This window comes from Micropterus dolomieu, linkage group LG08, assembly GCF_021292245.1.
Source record: "Micropterus dolomieu isolate WLL.071019.BEF.003 ecotype Adirondacks linkage group LG08, ASM2129224v1, whole genome shotgun sequence".
Lineage (NCBI taxonomy): Eukaryota > Metazoa > Chordata > Actinopteri > Centrarchiformes > Centrarchidae > Micropterus > Micropterus dolomieu.
In genome coordinates, this window is record NC_060157.1 from 20,821,957 (window position 1) to 20,843,579 (window position 21,623).

General features: G+C 39.8%; 2 protein-coding genes across 5 annotated transcripts in view; one reads left to right on the forward strand and one right to left on the reverse strand.

The window, feature by feature from the left end:
* cntn3a.2 (contactin 3a, tandem duplicate 2) overlaps positions 1-21,623 on the reverse strand; it is a 70,524-nt gene that overhangs the window by 33,196 nt on the left and 15,705 nt on the right. The window contains exons 1-3 of one of the 2 annotated variants that reach the window (XM_046056079.1): positions 5,052-5,116; positions 2,009-2,146; positions 1,351-1,486 (exon numbers count right to left, since the gene is read on the reverse strand). In XM_046056079.1, the coding sequence (XP_045912035.1) occupies positions 1,351-1,486; positions 2,009-2,063 (191 nt within the window). In that variant the 5' untranslated portion in view covers positions 2,064-2,146; positions 5,052-5,116. Of the gene's footprint in view, positions 1-1,350; positions 1,487-2,008; positions 2,147-5,051; positions 5,117-21,623 lie in introns of those variants that run through there. The other variant, XM_046056077.1, reaches the window with a different exon arrangement.
* LOC123974989 (neural cell adhesion molecule L1-like protein) overlaps positions 5,402-21,623 on the forward strand; it is a 79,284-nt gene continuing 63,062 nt past the window's right edge. For 2 of the 3 annotated variants that reach the window (XM_046056073.1, XM_046056076.1), the window contains exons 1-2: positions 5,402-5,483; positions 8,333-8,431. The gene's annotated coding sequence lies outside the window, so the exon portion shown is untranslated. The remainder of the gene's footprint in view (positions 5,484-8,332; positions 8,432-21,623) is intronic. The other variant, XM_046056075.1, reaches the window with a different exon arrangement.

Here is a 21,623-nt window from a genome sequence, read left to right on the forward strand (position 1 = left end):
AGGTGATTGAATAGCAACTCCGAAACTGAGTTACTCTGCTTGAGACTCATTTTGTGAACACATGTTGTCTGGCCATCTGACCAGAGAGAAACTCGAGTATTCCAGAGGATCCTACAGACCGGAGCCACATGCTTCAAACTTCAGGTCAAGTAGAGGCTGGGCAAGTCACCCTCTGTTTAGATTTGGAAAAAAAATCACTTTTATGACCTGCTGTGGAAAAGATGTGGTTTTCTCCCATGAGTTATTATGCTGCTTCAGTGTGCATACTATGAAATTCTCCTCTCTTTCTGAGTGACAGTACTGGCAGAGGAAAGAAGAAGGGAGAACAGAGAGGAAGGGGGAGGGAGCTCTGTGAGCCCATTTGCACTTCAAGAGAGGAGCCAAAGAGGTGCTGAGGGCATGCAGAGCCTAGCACAGCCAGCTTGAAAAGACACCACACTAAACATGCTCATCTCACCTTTAATCAGTACATGGAAATACCTGGTCTTAGGCGGGGAATGTGAAAAGCCTAAAATATTGAGCGTATGTACCCTACACCACTATCATTCACCTTGTCTGTGGTGGCTGTGCTGCAGTAATTCCACTGCTGAACGCCAAAGATGCTTGTAATCAATGCCTGTTAGTGCCAACTGGTGTCTAGCAACTGGAATGGGTCTGGTGGCGTTTTATAAAATGAGACTTACGATGCATTAAGATGCTACACGTGTGTTACTAAGATAATATCTGGTGAGACAAGAGGCAAATCGGCTTAAGTCAGTCCTAAGTTAGTCAATATGAATTAGTAAAGCCATAAGGACGCCACTGCTTAGTTTCTGTATGCATTTGAGTCTAATTTGAAGGAAATTTAAAGGATAGCAAGCACCTTCCTATAACATGTGATTAAGCTACAAGACTGACAGTAATTTGTAGAATATATCAGTATGTATAATATATTTATACCTAACATATTTTTAGTTTTTTAAAAGATTTGCACCCAAAGAATATCCAGATTTCTTTTAAAAGGTGAGCGGTGTAAATTGATTTTCGCACTTATTTTATGTTCCCGTACAACTAAAAGCTGTTTCCTGCACTGATCACAGTATTTTTCATGTAAACATGTAAATGTCATTATGACATTTACAGCTCCAGAAAATGCTTTCAGTGATTAAAGTGAAGAGGAGAATAGCGAGAAAGTGCAAGTGAGCTCCCGATTATTTTTATAATCCAGTTTTCAGAATGATCTGGGGGTTATTTATTTGTAAATCAGATTTCCCCTTGCTATAATTATCATAAACAAACATTTTAATCATAACAAGCCACATCGTTATCTAAATGCTTACACACACATAAAATTAATCTGCATTTTCTTACCTGTACTGAGGAGGTGGTGTTCCCTTAGCATCACAGGTCAGAGTAGCTTCTTCTTCAATGGAGTCAACAGGAATAAACAGGTCACCTGGCTCCATTCGCCATCTTGGACCATGGTATGGTCCACTGTCCAGACAATCTGTCAGAGAAACAGTAACAGCCTGAGCATTAAGTCAGAAAAAAAGGTGCCATTCAAATGAATTAAAAACAATTGTATTTTCGTATGATACAAAATGGAACATTGGTAAGTCATTTTTCTATTTGTTGTAAATTTAGAGGAGCAATCATTGATCTCTGTTCCTGATGAACATAAACTCTATGATTGACATTATTAACTAATACATTTCTTTAGGTAACACACGTGGTAGTCTTTCTGTGTTACTTAAATGTCCCACCAGGTGACAAGGATAAGAGTATAAAAGACCGCGAAACATGAGCAAATGTCTCTCCATCAGGTTACAATAACGGAGTAGTGAAGAGGAAGATTGAGAGTATTGTGTCTGTGTTGTGAATGAAAGTCAATATCGAGGAGTGTTCCTTTAAATCCGGGCCATCCTATCATCTCTGACACTGACATGATTTTCAGCTCTTCAGCTATCATCCCGCAACTGTAAATGTCTGAACATGAAAGAATCATTACTCATATAAAAAGGTGGTTTACCTGCCAGACAGTCGATGATTGATAACAGTAGAAGCTGTTTCCATGGCAACGTCATCTTTGGCAGCCAAGGGCAAATGAGCCTTTCATCCAATAAGCTTTGAAATGGCACTCGTGTTCTCCGAGAGATGGGAGCTTGACCTGTTGGAACAAGAATTTAGTTGTAAAACACTAAACTCAGCAAACCCCAAGATTTTTATCCCACTTAAAAAATTATGGTTTTAGATCATCAGAAAGAGACCTGGAAATTAGAGTGTACAATTTAGTGGTGGATTATAACAAGGATAAAATTGGATATGGAGTTTGGTGCAGGATGTGTCTCATTTCTTCCATCCACTCTAACATTCATAACATCAGAAGAGATCCAGGCAGTGTCACTTTGTGCCCTGTGGTTTGTCCAACTTGCACCCGGAGATGTCTGAGGGTGATACCAGAGGCATATGGGAAGATGCCCATGCCAATCTATTAGGGGAGTGACCAACGCCTAAGCTCATCCTTCACTTGGACGGATTCACTCTGGCTGCCTGAGGAGACTTGGACTGGGAATTGGGTGCCATCCAATCAATTAGATTCACCCACAGCAGCATGTGTCTCCCCACATGCTGGGGTGAATCAAGACAGCCTGATGAGGAAGCCATTCCACCCAGGTCCATAATCAAGGGCAAGTGTCTGTCTGCTGGTAGCATGTGTTGCAAATTGCAATGCACCCGCTTCTTGCAGGAGGAGACTGAGCGAGTAATGATGCAATTATGAAATGTCAAACATACACACAACGGAGAACAGGCAATAACACAGCAGTTAAGTGAGCAGTCACACACACACACACACATACGCGTGTATTTGCAGATCTCTGTACATTAGCGTGCACCTGCATGAAAACTTGTGCACGCATGTAAGCAGGTCTGCGCACACAGAAAAACACACAAAACACACATTTTTTTCAAGAGGTTTTCAAGATATAGTAAGGGCAGAATAATAACGCCTATCTGCTAAATGTCACACAGCCCACACACACACTTTCTCACCGTGTGCAACACATATAACACCTTCACACACACACACACTCACTTTCCATTTTCAAAACATAAGTCGTGATGTGCGGCTCATTTGTGGCCTAATCCCGGTGAGAGCCTGGTTCAGAGCGCTACTTATGGATGGTCTAATTGTTTGTCAGCTGCCTCGATGTCAAATCAGACACGTGGGGTCTCAGCCAGGATTTTCTTCCCTACCTTTCATGTTTGCTCAGTCCTTTTTCTTCCCCCAAAGTCTGCAAAATTGGATTGGTACGCTTCCTCTCAAGAAGAGTCCTGCATGCCATACCTCAGTGATAGGCCCATAGCATGCAAACTGCTGGCACCTCAGCACTGAGCATTGGTGTGTGGAAGGTACAGTGGGTATTACACTACTGTTGACTTTACATGTTTTGGTTTGCATTTGTAATGGGGTTTTGTCAGGGATGGCACCGTGTAACAGCAGATGCAATGTGTTCCTTTGTTTTTTTTTGCAGACCTAATTAATAATTTACAAATGCAAAATACTGAGTTACAGAATTCTGTCAGTTACATTACATAGGAGCAGATCACTGTGATTCACATGTACATACTGTATAAGATTGTACACACACACACACACGCACAAGCACTTAGACACCCGCCCCCCCCCACACACACACATTCTCAGCTTGCTCTCATGCATAATGGTGTTAAAGATAACGGTGATAAAAGGTGGTGAGAAAGCTTTACAGGGTGAATCACTCTCAATCAAGGAGGGTACCTTCCTGTACCAACACACCACTGGGTTAACTGACACAAAAAAAATTATGTATAATCACGATATCTACCACCTCCATCACACTCCGCCTGCATCCAAGTAACACGCTGGTTGAACAAATAGCCCAGCTGGCAGAGTGGGAGTGTACTTACTTTGAAGGCCTGAGCTGCATTCATCACAGATATTCCAGCTGACATCGTGGCATACCAGTATGCAATTACCTGGTGAATGTTGGAGGATAGAAATAGTACGTGTGCGTGTGTGTGTGTGTGTGTGTGTGTGTGTGTCTGCACATTTTGCATTTACTGTATCTCAGCATGAAGCCATTCATTGCCATGCCACTTCTCAATATTTGAAGGTATCTTTACCTTTTTATACATTTTTATACATTGGGGTCCTTGATAACATTTGAATACATTCATGGCATATTTTCAGCCAGTGCATACAAGAACCATACATGTAACTTCACGGGGGGGGGGGGGGCTTAAAATGACAATTTAAGCCCTAAGATGTTGGTGTGTTGGCCTATAGCCACACATTTCAGAGGGTGAGGTGAAGTGAAACCGGGCTGCAGTGTGGCATCGCAGCAGGTAGGAACCACAGTAGCAGTTAAGAAGCAAAAATACCACTATGAGTAATGCAACAGCATCTTTGCATCACTTTGACAAAGAAAGGCATGGCTGAGCTACAAAACAACTACTTATTTTATTTTTTTTTTTTTTTTTATCAAAGTGTCTGAATGCATGCCCCTCCAAAATCAGACTTATCAGTGTGGAGGAATTGGCTGCAGTTGGAGGGCACGTCACGTTAATCTAGCCTAAAACAAATAATTCTAATCAAATACATAACACTAGGAATTGATTGGCCGACACATGAGCCTATTAAAGTAAATACATTATTTAGCATATAAATATCACTGTGTAAATAATTTAGCTTTCTCTATGTGTGCACGTTCGCAATTGCCAAGCGCGGTCATGGGCTATTTTTTTTTTGTCTTACCTCTTATCTTGAAATATCTTGAGACCAGCAGGAACCAAATTTAGCCCTCAGGGAAAAAGCGACAGATTGATCTTCCATGGAAACCTCGTTAGGAATATTTCGGTCACAATCGCAAGGTCGTTCATACAGGTGAAAAACTGATCCGGTGGTCAGTCAGAGATAACGGGTAACGCAGTAGGCATGGACACACACGTTTCATATCGCTGCTCTTCCCTTCTCCTCCACTCCCCACCAAAAAAAAAAAACATACACACACGTACACACACACAACACCCACGTTGTTTGCTGCGCTGAATCACATTTGAAACATCCCCAGTGAAGAGGGTCGACTCTCGTCTGTGTGTACGCTCTCAACACGCAGAGGTCTGAAATTGGGCTTGAAAAGGAATCTTGCAGAGATGATTTATTATGCGCATCAAGTCAGCTCCCCCTGCGAAGAAGAAGTGGGCTGCACGGCGGCGAGGAGGCGATGGAGCAGCCAGAACCAGCAGCGCTGGGATGGGAAGGTGCGGGAGGGAGAAAGACGCACCTGGCAGAGAACTGCGCCCCCCTGCGCCAGACTACGATATTGCAACCAGCCCCACAACGGGTTAGCTCGGGAGTCTGGGGTCATTTGTATTTTCTTTGAAAGGCATTTCTCCCAGATTTATAAAACAAAAAGTCATCAGAAACCTAATTTCTAAAGATTGTACGTGTGCAGAAATCCACGGTAAGGTCCATCTGACCCACATGCAACCAATTACAAAGGGAGGAGGCACAATCAGATTTTATGTCTATAGCAAAGACCAACACTTTATTTAACCTTTATATTTCTAGTCCAGATCATGAAGTGTAACTTCAAACAACGGAGCATATAAAACTGATACCGAATAACTAGAATTGTATGCCATTTTGTGCAAGCGTGCAGAAGTCTTCATATGATTCTAATCCAAAATACTCTTTGTCAAAATGTAACTGTCGGTTTTGTGTACACACTGAAAAAAATGTATGCAACTGTAAATAGGAAACAAATCGGACCGAGCCACACAACACTATTCCAGCCATGATTTGTATGTCAGGTAACATTAAATTACTTCCCCACGGACCTTCATCTAACTTTCTTGTTAGCCATGATATGCTGTTGTTGTGATATTAGCTATAGCAGCAGGAGAGTGAGCATCGCTGTCTATAGCGCTGGTGTGCTGGCTCTGGGATAGCTCTTCCTCTGCATGTTTTAGACCATTTACGCCTGGCATTAAAGTGCATTTCGGGTGGTGAGTGCAATGTGATAGTTGTTGAACACATGAAAGTACACGTAGCCTAAATGCACCCAAGACGCATTGTGATTCGATCACTAAACCACCTCCAGGGGTGGTCAGAGAGGCCTTGTGACCACATTAAACACAAGTGTAAATGCAAATGTGTAAAAGTGGCAGTCTCGAAATTAACAGTTAACACATGCAGTGAGGGAAAAAAGTAGTGTTGTAAAAAATACTGAAAGGAGACTGAAGTGTTTCTATGTGGATGAACATTAAATATGTCATTTTAAGCATTCTGAATGGACTATGAGTGATGGGGTTGTGCGTAAACACACACTTTTCTGAAGTTAGAACAGTTTTGGTTATTTGTCACGAGAGATTTCTGTCTGTGCTTTTTAATCTGTTCTCTTTTCAATGATTTGAAGGGGATAGGGCTCAGATAGTAAAAGGATGTAGGCTACTGTATTTCTTCCTTTCTTCTGTGCACAAATCAGAATTGAGCAATTTCAAAATCTGGTCACATTTTTAAAGAAGTAGATAAGTTTTTGAGTGTAAAACACTTAATAATAATAAGTGAATAAATAATTTTTAAAAAATACCTAAGAACCATTTTTTAAATGAACTTTAATTATGTCTTATGCACTGATTAATATTTAATTTTATAGAGACATACCTATTTTTGAAAATACATTTTTAGGGGCTTAATAAAAACATATAATTTAAATTTACAGTGGCCAGAACAAGTTTCTACAAATATTATGCTCAGTATAAGCTTTTTCACAGAGGGTGTATTTCATCAGTGTTTCTGAAGAACTGAAACGTTGCTGTGGTTTTCTGTCTTTCTTTCCATTATTCTATAAGTTAAATCTTCTATTGTAGGATAGTAAGCTGCCCTTTGGACACGTTTTTGAATACTAACACAAAGTAAAAAAAATGTTTTGGTTAAAATGATGAGGTTCTCAATTTAATGTAGGCTTATATATTATTTTCCTCAGAATATAGGACATTTTTCATCTTTCAGAAAGGCAGATAAAAGAAATCCTAGATGAGAAACACCAGGTCCTATCTTGGACAGCCTATGTAGGAAAGGCATTAATACTAAACAATTTCATACTTACTTGGCAACAAAGGCATCCTTTGAAGTCCTCTTTCTGGCAAGTGGCTGAATTTAAGTTGTGTTTTAAATTACATTTACTTTTACTCATTTGGCAGATGCTTTTATCCAAAGCTTAGATTTGAGGAACAACATACATTCATTAACAGAGCATAAAATACAGTACGGGATCTGTAACTGACAATACATAATAAAAGCAGCAGTAAATACTAGTAAGCGCTAATGGCACATATCGCATCAATGGGGTAAATACCTAGGGAAAGAAGTTAGAGTTAACAAAAAGTGCAATTAATACAAGAAGGAGAGCACAGGAAGTGCATGTTAGATGTTAGGAGTTAGAGGTCTTATAAGAGGAAGTGTTTTCGGAAGAGATGAGTTTTAGCCTGGGTTTTGTTCAAATTCAACTCAACAACTCAGATATCCAACGTCCCCAGATATCTAACCTATGAGAATATGTAAAATGTTAGCTGAGGCTTGCTAAATTGGCTATTTTCGCTCTATAATGAAGGTAGTGTGTACCCATTATGTGAATCATTAAGTAGCTGTAGGTAGCCTGTTTTTACCAGGAAGTGATTGCTCATAGTGTTATATGAGCTGAAACCCACTTAAAGTTATAGTTGACATTTTGGGAAATAAGCTCGTTCATTTTCTTGCCGAGAGATAAATGAGAAGGTCAGATCCACTTATATTTGTCAGGAGACACTTACCCTAGCTTAGCATAAACTGCTAGCAGCTAGCCTGGATCTGCCCAAAGGTAATTTAAACATTATCTTGTATAAGTGTGGGAATGACATGTTGCAGTTTTATGAAGGGTTATGTCCCAGACTACAGCATTTATTGTGCAATAAATGGATTCAAGTGTTGCTAACTCTTTTCCAATTAAAGTAGCCAGCTCTAGCAACAAAAGTCATTAAAAGTCGCCAGATGGAGTCATATGCAAATGTGCCAATCAATGACCTCATCATGCATTAATTTTTATAAAGATTAGTGGTTGTGCCATTTGCACTGAGTGTACTGTATAGAGTGTATGGTTGGTTGCTGTGACGGAGAGATCACCTTAAGCCATATAAAAAGTTGATAGAGAAATCTCTAGCCAAATAATCACATAGTTAATAAAGTGTTTTTTAATCTACAAAGGTAGGGAGAAGATCAAACAAGCTATTTAAATATTTACAAGATCAAACTAACTATTTACATATTTACCAGCTATAGGAACACCTTGATTAGAGAACCCGAGAGAAGGGGTGAGAGAGAAGTGTCTCTGACCTGCCTGCCCCACACGCCACACCTACTGCTGAGAGAGGGGTAAGAGTTGAAAATAATGTATTTCTCGCCTTTTCTCTGATGGTCTGAATAAGTCGCAAAATTTGTTGCTAGTTGCTTTTTTAGGAATGAAGTCGCTCGGAGGGTCTGTAAAGTTGCTCGATCTAGTGAGAAAGTCGCCAAGTTGGCAGCTCTGCTGGAGTCCTGTTGTCACCGTGAAGCTGCCAGGCAAAAACTGCAACTTGTCACACATTTCAAGGAGATAATGAAGTGTTAATTAGTGAGATTTAGAGATGACAGTAGGCAGATGTTTTACCTTCGGACAGGGCCAGGCTACCTGCTATTTCACCCTGCTTTCAGTTTAAGTGCTAAGCCAAGCTAGTAGGCTGTTGGCTCCCTCTTGAAATAACGGAAACATACAAGGTTGGTTTCAATCTTCTCATTTAACTGCCAAGAAGCGTATTTCAAATTATTCCTTTAACAGCAATCAAAAGCTACGTAGGGCTGCAAAATAGGGCTTTCTCTCAATGGTATTGACAACATGCCGTTTTTACAGAAGACCTTTTGATTTTTTTATATCAGGAAAAGCAGGGGTGTTGATAATACGATTAAAAATGACTGCATTTCATTTAGTTGTGCTATTTTGCGTAACAGCTCACTGGCATGGTTTACTGCATGGAGTGGAGCCGTTGTCAATGTTATTACACCTGTGCGTGTCCTGTGATTTGATTTAATGTGTTAATATAAAAATAATTGCTAAATGCATCTAGACATAAGTACAACATATCGCCTCTGAGACTCGCTGAAACAGATTCCTGTGACAGTGTCAAACAGTGCAGATTAAGCAGTAGTGCTCTGTCTTATTCCTAGCAAATTAAAAACAAACACATTTTTTAAAATCATCTTTTGTGTTAATTAACTAATATTTTTAGTTTAACCTGTCACATAAAGCAGCACTAGGGCGCACAAAGTCTCCAAAACCAAACTGGGTCGCTTTGCTTCGACTTCACCAGTACACAGTCTTTCACACAAGACAGGCAGTATAAAATCAGTGTGAGCTTATGATCTAGGAGTGGCTGTCAGTTATAATATGTGGGGTCAGTAAGAGCCACTGGGACTCGAGTATACATGGACCAGAAAACCAGTATAATGAGCTGTAAGTGGCTGAAAACATAGAGCTGTAGAGTGGGGTGTTGAAATTACTCCAACATGTGTGAATATGGCTTCTTCTTTGTGTGCAAGTGGGACATGCATGGGGGCTGAGCAGCATCACTCAAACAACTTTCTGATTGAAGGGGACTGAAGTGTTGTGGGTACAAGTGAATCTGTTTTCTACTGCACAGAAAAAGCACCTTATTGTTATAGCAAAGTAATGGAGCAGGTACCTGCTATTAAAACACACAAATGCAAATTGAGTATACTATTAATGATATTGATAGCTGTGATATTTCTCCCTTTCTAATTGGCCTTTCACTGAAATTTGGACATATCACAAGTGGAAGAAATACAGATGTAAATAACAAATTGAATGACGGCTGAATTCAAATGAGCTGCTTCATTTTCAGGATCCTGGTACTGAATTGAACAGAGACGTCATGAATGTCATTAGTAACACCTACACTTTTTGCACTTTGACAAATCAAAATGTTTGCTTTGAAAAACAAAAAAACAGTTTATGCATGTACCTGATGATACAGTAACAGGAATGTGATGTTTACTTAATTTACTGTATTAACCTTTACATTATTTACTTAATATTGTCATTATGTTTCTTTTCAATATACTGACATTTGACTTGACTTGACTTGACTATAATTCAAAACTGCATTCGCCAACTAAAACAAATTGGGTTGCCGTGTGTACGAGTTACAGAAAGCTGACGTTTCACTGTTTTTGATAAGCATCGGCTGACAGCTTTAGTTCATGGTGAAAGGAGGTTTTTCCCATGACAAAACTGGAAAGAACTCCAACTCCCTCTCTATTTCTTCAGTCACACCTTCCCACTCTCTCACATACACAACTGCCCTTCACCACTCTCACTCCCACAAGCAGTGAATTCCTCTTCTTTACTAACACAGTCATTTTACCCTTGTGTACATCACCACCAGGTCAATATCTGTACCGGGCCTCAGTGAAGCCTAACTGTATTATCGTAGGTCCTGTAGTTCCTCAGTCTACTAGGAATCTCATTAAACCTACATTGATCATCTTCATCTCAGACCCAAGTTCCTTTAACACGACCAGGGCGTCGTTAATAACACTCCATACAGCAGCCATTTGACATTTCCTTTAATTATGCCTGTAATTTATTCATGCACTTGATCCTAGGAGCTTGTTGTGAAAAGCTTCCTCCAGGAATATTTTATCCTGCTCCTCTTAAGGCCCACAGATTAACCATCTTAATAGCAAACCCCTGAAGCTATTACTTCCTTCATTGTGTGTGAGTGTGTGTATACACGCACTTGTGGTATGTGCATGCGTATGATGGCAGTGAGCATTGTGCCTTGAATGCGCGTGTTAAGCTGCAAAAGTCATTAGGTCTTATTCCTCAACCATTCAGAGGACTAAATGTGAATCCTCCTGTATTACTAGGTTGTCTAATTTTGGGCAAGCACAAAGAAAAGTGCAAATGGTTGCAAGATCTGTGCTTATCGCACAATGCAGCGACCCCCATGTTTAACCCACTTTTGCAGAGGAAAACATCACCGCTTAATTTGCTCACTCTGCAGGTTGGTTAACAGACAGCGAAACACAGCAATTTTCCACAAAGTAGCGGAGGAAATCTCAAATTCACACACTTCAAATGGGATTTAAGATGTTAATTATGATGTTTCTTGATCACTCCTGACTGCACACCTGACAGTAATTCTTCAGGATGTGTGGGGAAAAATGTGTGGTTTGAAGACTGGGAAGTGGAGGCTCTTTCATGAAAAGGACACACACACACACACACACACACACACACACACACACACACACACACACACACACACACACAGGTAGAAATGGAATGCAATTTGTCACTTGTAAATGGAAAGTTATTTTACGATTTGTGAGGATTGGAGGAAACACTATATAGCCTACTTTATTATTTCATGAAAAATTTAACAGCTACAGTATTGCTTTAAATATGTAAACTTTCACTTTAGTTTGTAATCATTTTTCGCAAAACCATAAATCCTCTTCTTTTTTTCACATCCTTTTGCTCCAGTGTATAATACATGTGAACATAAAAACATATTTCATCTGCGTGGTTGTCAATCTAAAATTATTTTGCTGTTGTCTGCAGTTCACTTATCATGCAGACGCTGTCAGTGATGCTCTCTCTTTCTCTCTCATATTAACTCGGTAAGTTTCCTCAGTGCTTTCTCTTTTCTCCTTTTCTTCTTAACGTTTCTGGTAGCCTTAGTTCATTAGCCAGGCTGTTGCATAGAAGACTAATGGGCCAGCATACCCTTTATTGCATACTGCAGTTCCATGGCTGTGGAGGTCCATTACTTTAGAGCATCAAGAATTTACTCTCTACTGCTGCTCATAGGGAGGCCTTGGTAGGGGCTAATGAAGGGAAAGATCCACTTGGTGATAAATTCTCCTGCAGGTCAATAAAAAATTTGTTTGGCTACAGAAGAGACCTGAAAGTAGAAATCAGCTTGTGAAGTCTGGACTGTCCAGCAAATTCAGCAGGATGATTCTGCACTATCTGTATGTCTCCTTATTTATATATGGAAATGCATATGGCAGCAATTAATTCATCATAGGTGGTAATATCTTAGTTAGCATGGGATGCATACTGTATAAGATATCTTGAATTAAACTTGAATTTGTCATGAGTTTGATGTGGCCTAGATTTAATACATTTGTGAAATCCCATAGATTTCAGTAAAGGTAGTGTTTCACAATTCATTAATTATTACTTAAGATATTTTGAGACACTGATTACACATAATACCTGAACAAACAAACAAGAATTTGGAAGCATCTGCATGCCTTTTCACTGGATTTGTGAGTCACTGGCTACAGGAATTCTGGATTACACTACATTTATGGCACAAATAATAGCTGAAAGGGCGGACAGGACAGTATTTATAAAGCTTAAAGTGAACTAAAGCTTTCTTGCAACAACAGATGGTGGTATGAGTGAAAAACTGATGAAAAATTTATTCTATCCAATATGAGCTCTATATTCTTCTTACTCTATTAAACAAACTCATGTGGAGTGATGCCTGGGGGAACAAACAGTAGCCTTCTCCTTTGCAACAGGACGTAATATGGGTTTTGGAAATACGGTCATGGTCTGGACCACAATTTACCAGCACTTACAATACCTCTGCTGTGCAACAAAGGCTACTAGTACTAATATCTCCATCACAGTTTCAGGAGCAGCATGGCTCAGGTGGTCTAGTAATCCTAGCTCCTCCAGAGAGGGTGTCGAGGTGTACTTGAACAAGACACTGAACCCCTAAGCGCTCCTGTTTGGCACATTGCATCAGCGTATGAATGTGTGATGTGTGGCATGTGTTGTAAAGCACTTTGAGTAGTCGGTAGGCTAGAAGAGTGCTGTATAAATGCAGTCCATTTCCCATTTCATTAATGATATCAAGGAAACTCAAGTAATTTACTGTAACAGTGATAGATATTGATTGCAGTAAAAATGCCACACATTGTACAGTAACAGCTCTAAATGACATTTTCCTGTCTTTTTACACACAATGAGCAAAATAACAAAGTAAAGACGCTTTTGGTTAAGCTCATAATGGTCACTTGTGCTAGAGACTGTCAGAGGTGTTGATTCAACTCGATGGTCATTCAGAGGCTGTAGTTTGTAGTGTTATTAAGCAAATGCCAGGTTAAGTGCTTTTTAGTCGGCGTTGGTGAGGGTCTACTTGTGAACACTGGTTGTCTGTGCTTGAGCAGAATCCCTATGTGTGGAATATGTTTATTGAGAAGTTGCCTTTGCTGCATTATATAATTTCACAGTGTTTGTCACTGACGCACCAGCAATTTCAGCAGTGACAACTGCTTAAACAAAAAGGCAGCTTCACACAAATGAGTCATTTCTAAGTTGAATACCAACCAGCAGGATGTGCTAGCTTTACAGAGATCTGAAAATCTCAGTTTTTACAATGAGTTTTCAAGTCAACATAAGGCAACTTAAAGCAACATTTTGTAAGATGTGTTTTTTGTGTGATTTGGCGCCACTACCGTTTGAGTGTAATTCACCTGTGTCATAAATGAGGACAGCTGTACACGTGCATTTGTTATGATGATATTGTGATCGAATACAGGTGTGACAAAACAAGACATAGCAATATTACTAGTAGTAGTATTAGTAGCAATAGTAGTAGTCCAACTATGTACACAGAAAGAGTGCCAGCTCGCCATCTGTCTTGCAGCCTTTTATTTCACAAAGCTCTCGCCAGTGTCCAGGTATGGAAGCCCTAAGCAGCCATCCATTCAAATGTGTTTTTACTCCGTTTTTGCGTGATAACGGGATAAGTATCTCAAGATCTCGAGATAATGAATGTTGTTTTTCTGTGATAATGGGATTATTTGTTTGTGATCTCGAGAAAACAAATGATAGCTTAAAACAGGGGTCGTGTTATCTAGTAAGTTTGTTAACATCAACTCCACATTTATAGCTAGCAGCTACACCTCTGTCTGTGAAACCTCTGGCTGATTTTCCTAAAGTCAACAACTTTGCTAACAAACTTTGCAAACATCAAGCATGTGCATACTAGCCCAACATCAAGAAGGCTGGCATCTTTCCCGAATCCTTTCAGCTCCTTAAGCTCATGGCAATGAGAAAAAGCCAGTCCAATATATCTTGTCGTGTCGCTTGCTTTTCACTCTCTCTTTTCTCTTCCTCACTTCCTCTGACATCTTCTTCAGTTTCTTTGCAGCCTCTGTCACAATATCCATACTGAGAATACCAAGCTAGCTTCTTCCAAAGAACTTACATTGTACATTCTATACTTTTTATTCTTCTTCTTATAGCTTGCTTGCTGAAGAGTTGTGTTGGTGCTGTAAAGCTTTACGCTGTTGTCATGGTAAATGTCCTGCCCAGAGTGGCAATGACAGAGACTCCATTCACCCTATTACAAGTCAGTGTATCATCAAAATGATTTTAAAGCTGTTATTTTAAGATAAAAATACTACATAATATTGCTTTGAGGAGGCCAGAAAGTGTCTTACACTTACAATTCACACAGCAGCAGTACATCAGCCTCGCAGTAATTTGGGGTTTATTGTCTTACTCAAGGGCTCTTTAGCAGTGTTTGTGGTCTGTAACAACAGACACCTTACAGCTGATAGTGTGCACATTTAATGGCCTACAGTCCTCACCCAGTGCCAGGAATTAACCCAACGGAATTTCTTACATTAGTTTGTTGATAGTCAGTATCTCTACCTCTGGGCCAACCTTGAAGTTTTGACAAGATTAAATTGCACTGACATCATCATCTCCCGATGCCTTTACGGCCCTGGTAAAAGGTCCCTAAATCCTAAACTCACAGTGCAAACAGAATTAGACTCACCGCCTGTGGCCTTGCACTGCTGAGCAGAAAACATTGGGAAAGGAGCAGGTGGCAGCAGACATTACTGCCCACGCCCTCATGCCAGTCGGAAGAGACATTTTCGGTGCCGCTCATTTGGTTATAAATTCTGCCAATGGCAATATATAAAGTGATAACCACATCAAAATGCTTTAATACTTTCGTTTCGGTCGGGCCAGGGGGAGGGGAGGTGTTAAGTGTGGAAAAGGGTGGGAAGAGGAGATTGTTAAATGGAACAACTTGCAGTGTATTATGAATCTTTGGACTGGAAGTCTGTCCTGCTTTCATATTAAGTGATGCTTTATTTGACAGCATGAAGTAGATGTTCAGATTTCAATCATGCTTTTATACAACTGAAACTCTTTTTATCTATAGAGACTCCCTAGCCTCATGTACCACACGTTTATACTCACCTAGATATCCCCGGTGTTGAGGTTATGCGGCTGATCCATTTATTTAAGCAGCTATAAATATTTTATCTGTAAAACTGTTGTGGGGGATGCTACAAAAGTACTCTCGGCAGAATATTCATTACCTATAAATATTTTAGCTCTCATTTCACCATCTTTCCATTGATCCATCTTGTGTGTGTGCATATATACGAGTACGTTGTTTTTAGGGTTCCATTTTGCTGCCCAATATTAGGTTGTCTGTCATCTGCGATCAATAAAGCTGCTGAACCTACAAGGTCAGCCTACCTCATGTGAGATCCCCAAAATTTCTCTAACGGAAAGCTCCATGGATCCACACAATCACAGGTTGGCAACAGGATCTCATTTTCTTCTCTTTAACCATTTTAGAGACCAGCTATATCATTAATTAATATCAATTTATATGCAGATTATTTATTTAAGTAAATGTAGGTATCTTTCAACTGTCTTGCAAAGGGCCAATGCTTATTTACCCTAGTAGCCATAAAAACCTGAGTGAATATTATCTATAGCAAGCAACAAAAAAAATCTCTAGCTTCTCCCAACTTGCTTTGCGCATCAAGTGGTGCCTGGCCCTGTTGTGTTCCTCCTTAAATGAAATGTTTGCCTCCTTCATGAGAAAACGAGGCAGCTGGGAGTTGTGTTTACTTTCATTTTGAGAGCATTAGAGGCCTATACGTATGTGAACCCTGCAGTATTATGGAACAAACAAAGGGGATGCCACCTAAGTGGGTTCTCTCCTGTACATCTCTTCGCCAGAGAGAGTTCCTGCACATAGGCTTCCATCACAGATGTTCACCTAGTGTGCATCCCGGTGCTGCTGGCATTTGTTTTCACACATTGTTCCCAAGTGTTCAATGAAAATCTCTATCCTAGGTGATTGGGATTTAGATATAGATAAGTCTGAGGTGCAGACCACTGTATAGATTTCCAATAATGTCTTCCTAATGAATGTTTTCACTCTCTACTTGTCAATGAACCCCTGCACTTAGAATACATTATAAGCTACAAGCATATTAGCTTGTGTTTAAAAACAAAAATTATCTCGGTTGATTTTTAAAGATGTGCTTTAGTTGCAATTAGATACCAACACAACATGAAGCACACAAAACGGTCTCATCAGCACACTCAAGAAAATGCAACAACACAATCAGCCTCCAACAGCTGGCTATGAGCAACTACTCTGCAATTCTCAAGTGTTAACTTGCACATTTTTTGGTGACAAATGATGCAGAAATAGTGTGAAAAGGCAACGTTTTCTCATTATGGCCACCATGAACAGCGGTGGAGCTGCTTGGTTCTCAGATTTTCATGGGTGATCATTAGCTGGTTAAGGGTGAATGCATCTGTTTCCCAATGCCTTTGCATAGCTTAGCATTCAGGATGTCAAAGACATGAATTATTCAAGCATCTTGATTAACATAAAGAACCCCTTAATGGTCAACATGCTGACTTATGAGTGTACACGAAACAAAATCTATATTACAAGTGTACACAGATTATGCATATGTTGGTGCACTCTAAGGAAACTAATGGTGGCTTGCACTGTGTCTTTTTGTCATTGCTACAAATATATACTACTGACAACTAAAGAAGGCAGTTATTTGGAATACACACACACACACACACACACACACACACACACACACACACACACACACACACACTGTATATATCCAAAGCAGAGCCCAGGACAACACAACAAAGCATAAATGCAACCCTTAGTCACATATTCCCAATGTGCACATGTATTAAAGTAATTTAACATTTCAATTTTTCCCTTGGGCACCAATAGTCTAGCGAGCTGCCTGTAATACTGTTAAGTGGTGATGATGTAACTTCTCGTATTCCACTGCAACACTGATTTTACACACACTCTCACACACACGCACTCACACCCCTGGGTCTTGAGTCCATAAATGGAGGCAGCTGGCTTTGATTGCACTTATCAGTCAACATTTATTCCCAGTCCATCTCCATTTAGCGCCCATCGCCATGCTGTTATCGTGTTGGGCAGAATATATGAGATAATCCACTGACAGTACAACAGAAATTTTGCATGAGGCGTTTGACGTTTCCACTGTAGTCTAAACAATAAGAGCGGTCATTAAAAAAATGCATGCAGCACAAGGATTCTCCTCCGATACGAGACACATGTTCTGTATTCTCGGAAGCATTCTTCTTCAGAGAAAACATTGCTCAGCACAGCATCACCTCCTTCCTTTCTGCAACCCTTTCTTCTATCTGGCACTCTTTTATGAATATGACGAATAAAGGTAAGGTTGGTCACAGCAGATGCTTTATTTTTTATGGCGGCAGATTCTGAAAATTGTATACTGAAAGGGAATTGATGCACAGAAAGATCCCTGACATCTTCAGGTCAATGTGCCCACATGCTGGGTCTCAATAGATAGAAATGCATAATTGGAGGAGGCCTTGTATTATGGATAATCCTTGAAGCGCTGCTAATATTCACAGTCTGAATGATAGCCTTGCGATGGCAAAAGGACTACCAGTCAAAAGCAAATGGCAGTACAGAATGCTATTGAAATGTTGGTTATATGGATGGAGAAATGTCTATATGTGTGAATGTTATGATCTGTCAACTACATTTCACTCAAACAAACTTGTTATTGCACCACTATTGATGCAGATCATAATAACAATAAATGTTACTGAATCTGCCATTTAGAAATAGTCAAACATGTTTTAATTTACGTTCCCTAACAGTTATGTGGAGGTCAGTGCCACCATTTGGGGAAGACTTGCAACATTATGCCAAAAATTTCAAATTAGGTAGCATGATGTTTTCTGTTGGGGCCGAAACATAATACAGAAAACAAATTGTTAATTGAAAATCGCCACCAAGACATTTTTGGATAAACTGCGAAATGTATTCCTTAACTGCAAGGTCAGTAGATTGGATGTTTTGATAATAAATATTTGAATATGAATATTTTATTTCATGTCAAATCACTAACTGGATGGCTGAAATAACTACACAACCCTGTGGTCTGTGTAAACCACAGGGACAAGCTCCCTCTAGTGTATAACTCAAATAACTTAAATGTGCCCACAACAGACCCAGCAGCAGAAACTCCAGAAGAAAATTCCTTCTCCTCTTGCTTTACCAACTGAAAGATCCACACATATCCACATTCAACCAAGAACAAAACACTGGGAGAAGCAGTTGTGGTGCAATGTTTCTGCAGCTGGTAGAAATTATGTTTTAAGCTCAAATGCATTTTAGAAAAGATTCACTGTCTATCTATTGCATGCGATTGAAATAGTATAGTGCACATATCATCTTCTGTCATATAAAAATTGTACATAAATCTGAAATTTTAAATATTGTCATTTGGCTTAGTCAGTCAACTCTCATTTCCCAACTTTTCTAAAAACAGATGACATCAACAAGTGATGTTTGAACATGTCCAAGAAATACTAACATTTTAATTAAAGCCTGGGGAAATTATTTCAGACTTTCTGAGCTTGCTCCAACAAGGCTGTGAAAATCGTATTTCTGGATTGAGTAGCTGCTTCCCTGGTGTGCTGGGCCATCTGAGATGGCACTAGGGGGCATTGTTATACCACAGGAGGAAAGACCCGCCACCAATAAAACATATGTACATCCATTACCATGGCAACTAGATTTTATACACTCCTCCCTCTATGGTGTATGTATGCATTTTCTCTGTAGTTCAAAAACATAGGGCAATGTGAACTACCACTGGGACTGTACCTATTGATATAAATAAATTGCTATAAGGTGTCAGATTCAATACTTTAATAAAAAGTTTTCCATTTGGGATAAACCTTTTTCCCACATACTATAGAATTACTTCTGTTAATACTGTGACTCTAAGGTAGAGGGGAATCTACAGATCTAACTTATCAGCAGTGGAGTGCTTCAAGAGAGAAACACAACTTGAGGTCAAGATTACAGGTCAGCTCAGCACAATGGCCTTATAATGGGTGAAAAGATGTGATCTCCAAGCCGTGCTCTGTGGAGGGTAATGTCAAGGTTCAGGACCAAGTCTTCATTGCTGGTTCGAGTGGTAATTGGAATGTAAGCATCTTCTCTACTTACAACTAAGTTTGGACATTGTGGGAATGGAGCATGGCATGAACAACTTGAAGTGAAGAGGTTTATTTATGGTCTATAGAACTTTTTAGTATTTTAGTGTATCTGAAATCCACAAAAAGCCCACAAGGTCAAAAGTCACATCAAGGTTTTATAAGATTAAAACAGATGAACACCCCAGGTTAAAGCCTCTAAAGGTAGGCTATATTCTATAAAATGCAAATGCATGAATTAAGTTAAAAGAAATCTAATATTGTGGGATTTTTTGAAAACTAATGATATTAGAGCCAGTTTTCTTTCTGGAGGGTGTATACATGTTATGTTGCTTTTATTTCAGCAGTTGTGCACAAATCCCTGTTATACTGAAGGTTCTTGCCTTTTGAAAGGTCTAACCTTGATTGCCAAAGTATGCCTGCAAATTAAAATCTTAAATTTATAGTCCAACTAAGAGCCTTTGTCAACAAAAGTCTATTTTTACACAGGTGTTTACAGGGGGAGGTAGAGCATCCTTCACTGTGGATTTGATCTTCTGATTACACAGTGAGTGTCAACAAAGACATGCTGTACGTAGGATGAAATGCTTAGTCTGTGTTGTCAGTATGTCCTCGACAAAATAAGGTAAATAAATTGTGTCTGGTGAATAAAGTGAAGCTGAATCAGATTCAGAGCAAAACATATATAACTGTTAGTTTTGAGGTCTTGAATTTGAGTACAGAGTGCACTTGTTTGTAACACCACTGGTATTCAAAAGAAATCCATATACTGTAGATATTTTTCAACATCAGTAAATGCACTTTGTGTGAATAAGATTACACAGACCACTTTTATCATTAGTGACAATCTGACAATTATTGTCTTGATTAGCCAATGGATCATCTACCAAATAACAGAAAATAGGGAGAAAAGGCAAATCCCACTTTTCTGAAGCTGAAGCTGATATATTCAAACAGTCCAAATGTTATTCAGTTTGCTATCCATCCATCCATCCATCGTCAACCGCTTATCCTCCATACAGGGTCGCGGGGAGGCTGGAGCCAATCCCAGCAGACATTGGGCGAAAGGCGGGGTACACCCTGGACGACCTGTCCAGGGTGTACCCCAGTCCATCACAGGTCAGTTTCCTATATAGAAGACAAATAAATTCACTAAATATTCATATTTGAAAAACTGCTACCAGTGACATATATCAATTAATCAATTATAATATCTTCAACAGGCTTGTACGTTATCTGTGTACTGGTGTTTAGTTTACTTTACAGATAATACAAGCTGTTGATGTGCTCAAATCGTCTGGATTTGTATTATCAGATGGACATTTTCTTTGGGCCAATATCTGCAAGAATGCTCTCTCTCCCTCCACACACCTGCTACTGGCATTCCTCCACAGTCACATGAACAAACAGTTCTGGCAACAAAAAGTTTCAACTCTGACTGGGACAGTACAATACACAACACACGTTTCACTCTTGGTTAGTGTTAATTGTGTTTGTTCACTCACAGAGCTGATCGACTCTGCTCCAGCTGCCTGTCAAGTGAACTCGGGTGGGTGTGTCACTGCACAAACACATAGGTTCGAGTGCTTTAACCTACCCTTTCTAAGTGTGCATGAGCGACATATTGTACAGTAGCGCTTGTAATTAATTCTAAGCTCTTTTCTGTATCGCTGTAGAGAGAAAGAAAGTCCACCCAGCAGCCATTCATCCTCTTTAGACATAGGCCTACGCAAAAGGAAATTACGTGCATGAATGAACTGTCATTGTCCTTTAAAATCACCAATAACAAATGTTACTGGCGTTTATAAGGAGGCTCAACTGTGTTTTTGCATATCAGAAGTAGAAGTGTGCGTAGGTAATGAGGGGAAAGTGATGATGACGCCTTTCTCGCGCATTTGCCTTTCCCTTGATTGACATTCGATACCCGCGCGCTCACACGCAGAATGAAATATTACTTCACGTACACACATATTTTACTCAAAGCCTATGGGCGAATGCCGGTCATAGTTTATAAGAGACGTCATTCCACTCTTCAGAGTCAGTGCGTGTCCTTTGACCTCTGTCGCTTCTAAAATAGAGAAACGCACTTGTGGAGACTTGAGTCAGAGTTGCAGTTGTTGACTGCGCGGTTTTGGCAGCAGGTCAAAGAGTTGGGCGTCTGAGGTAAAAAAAAAA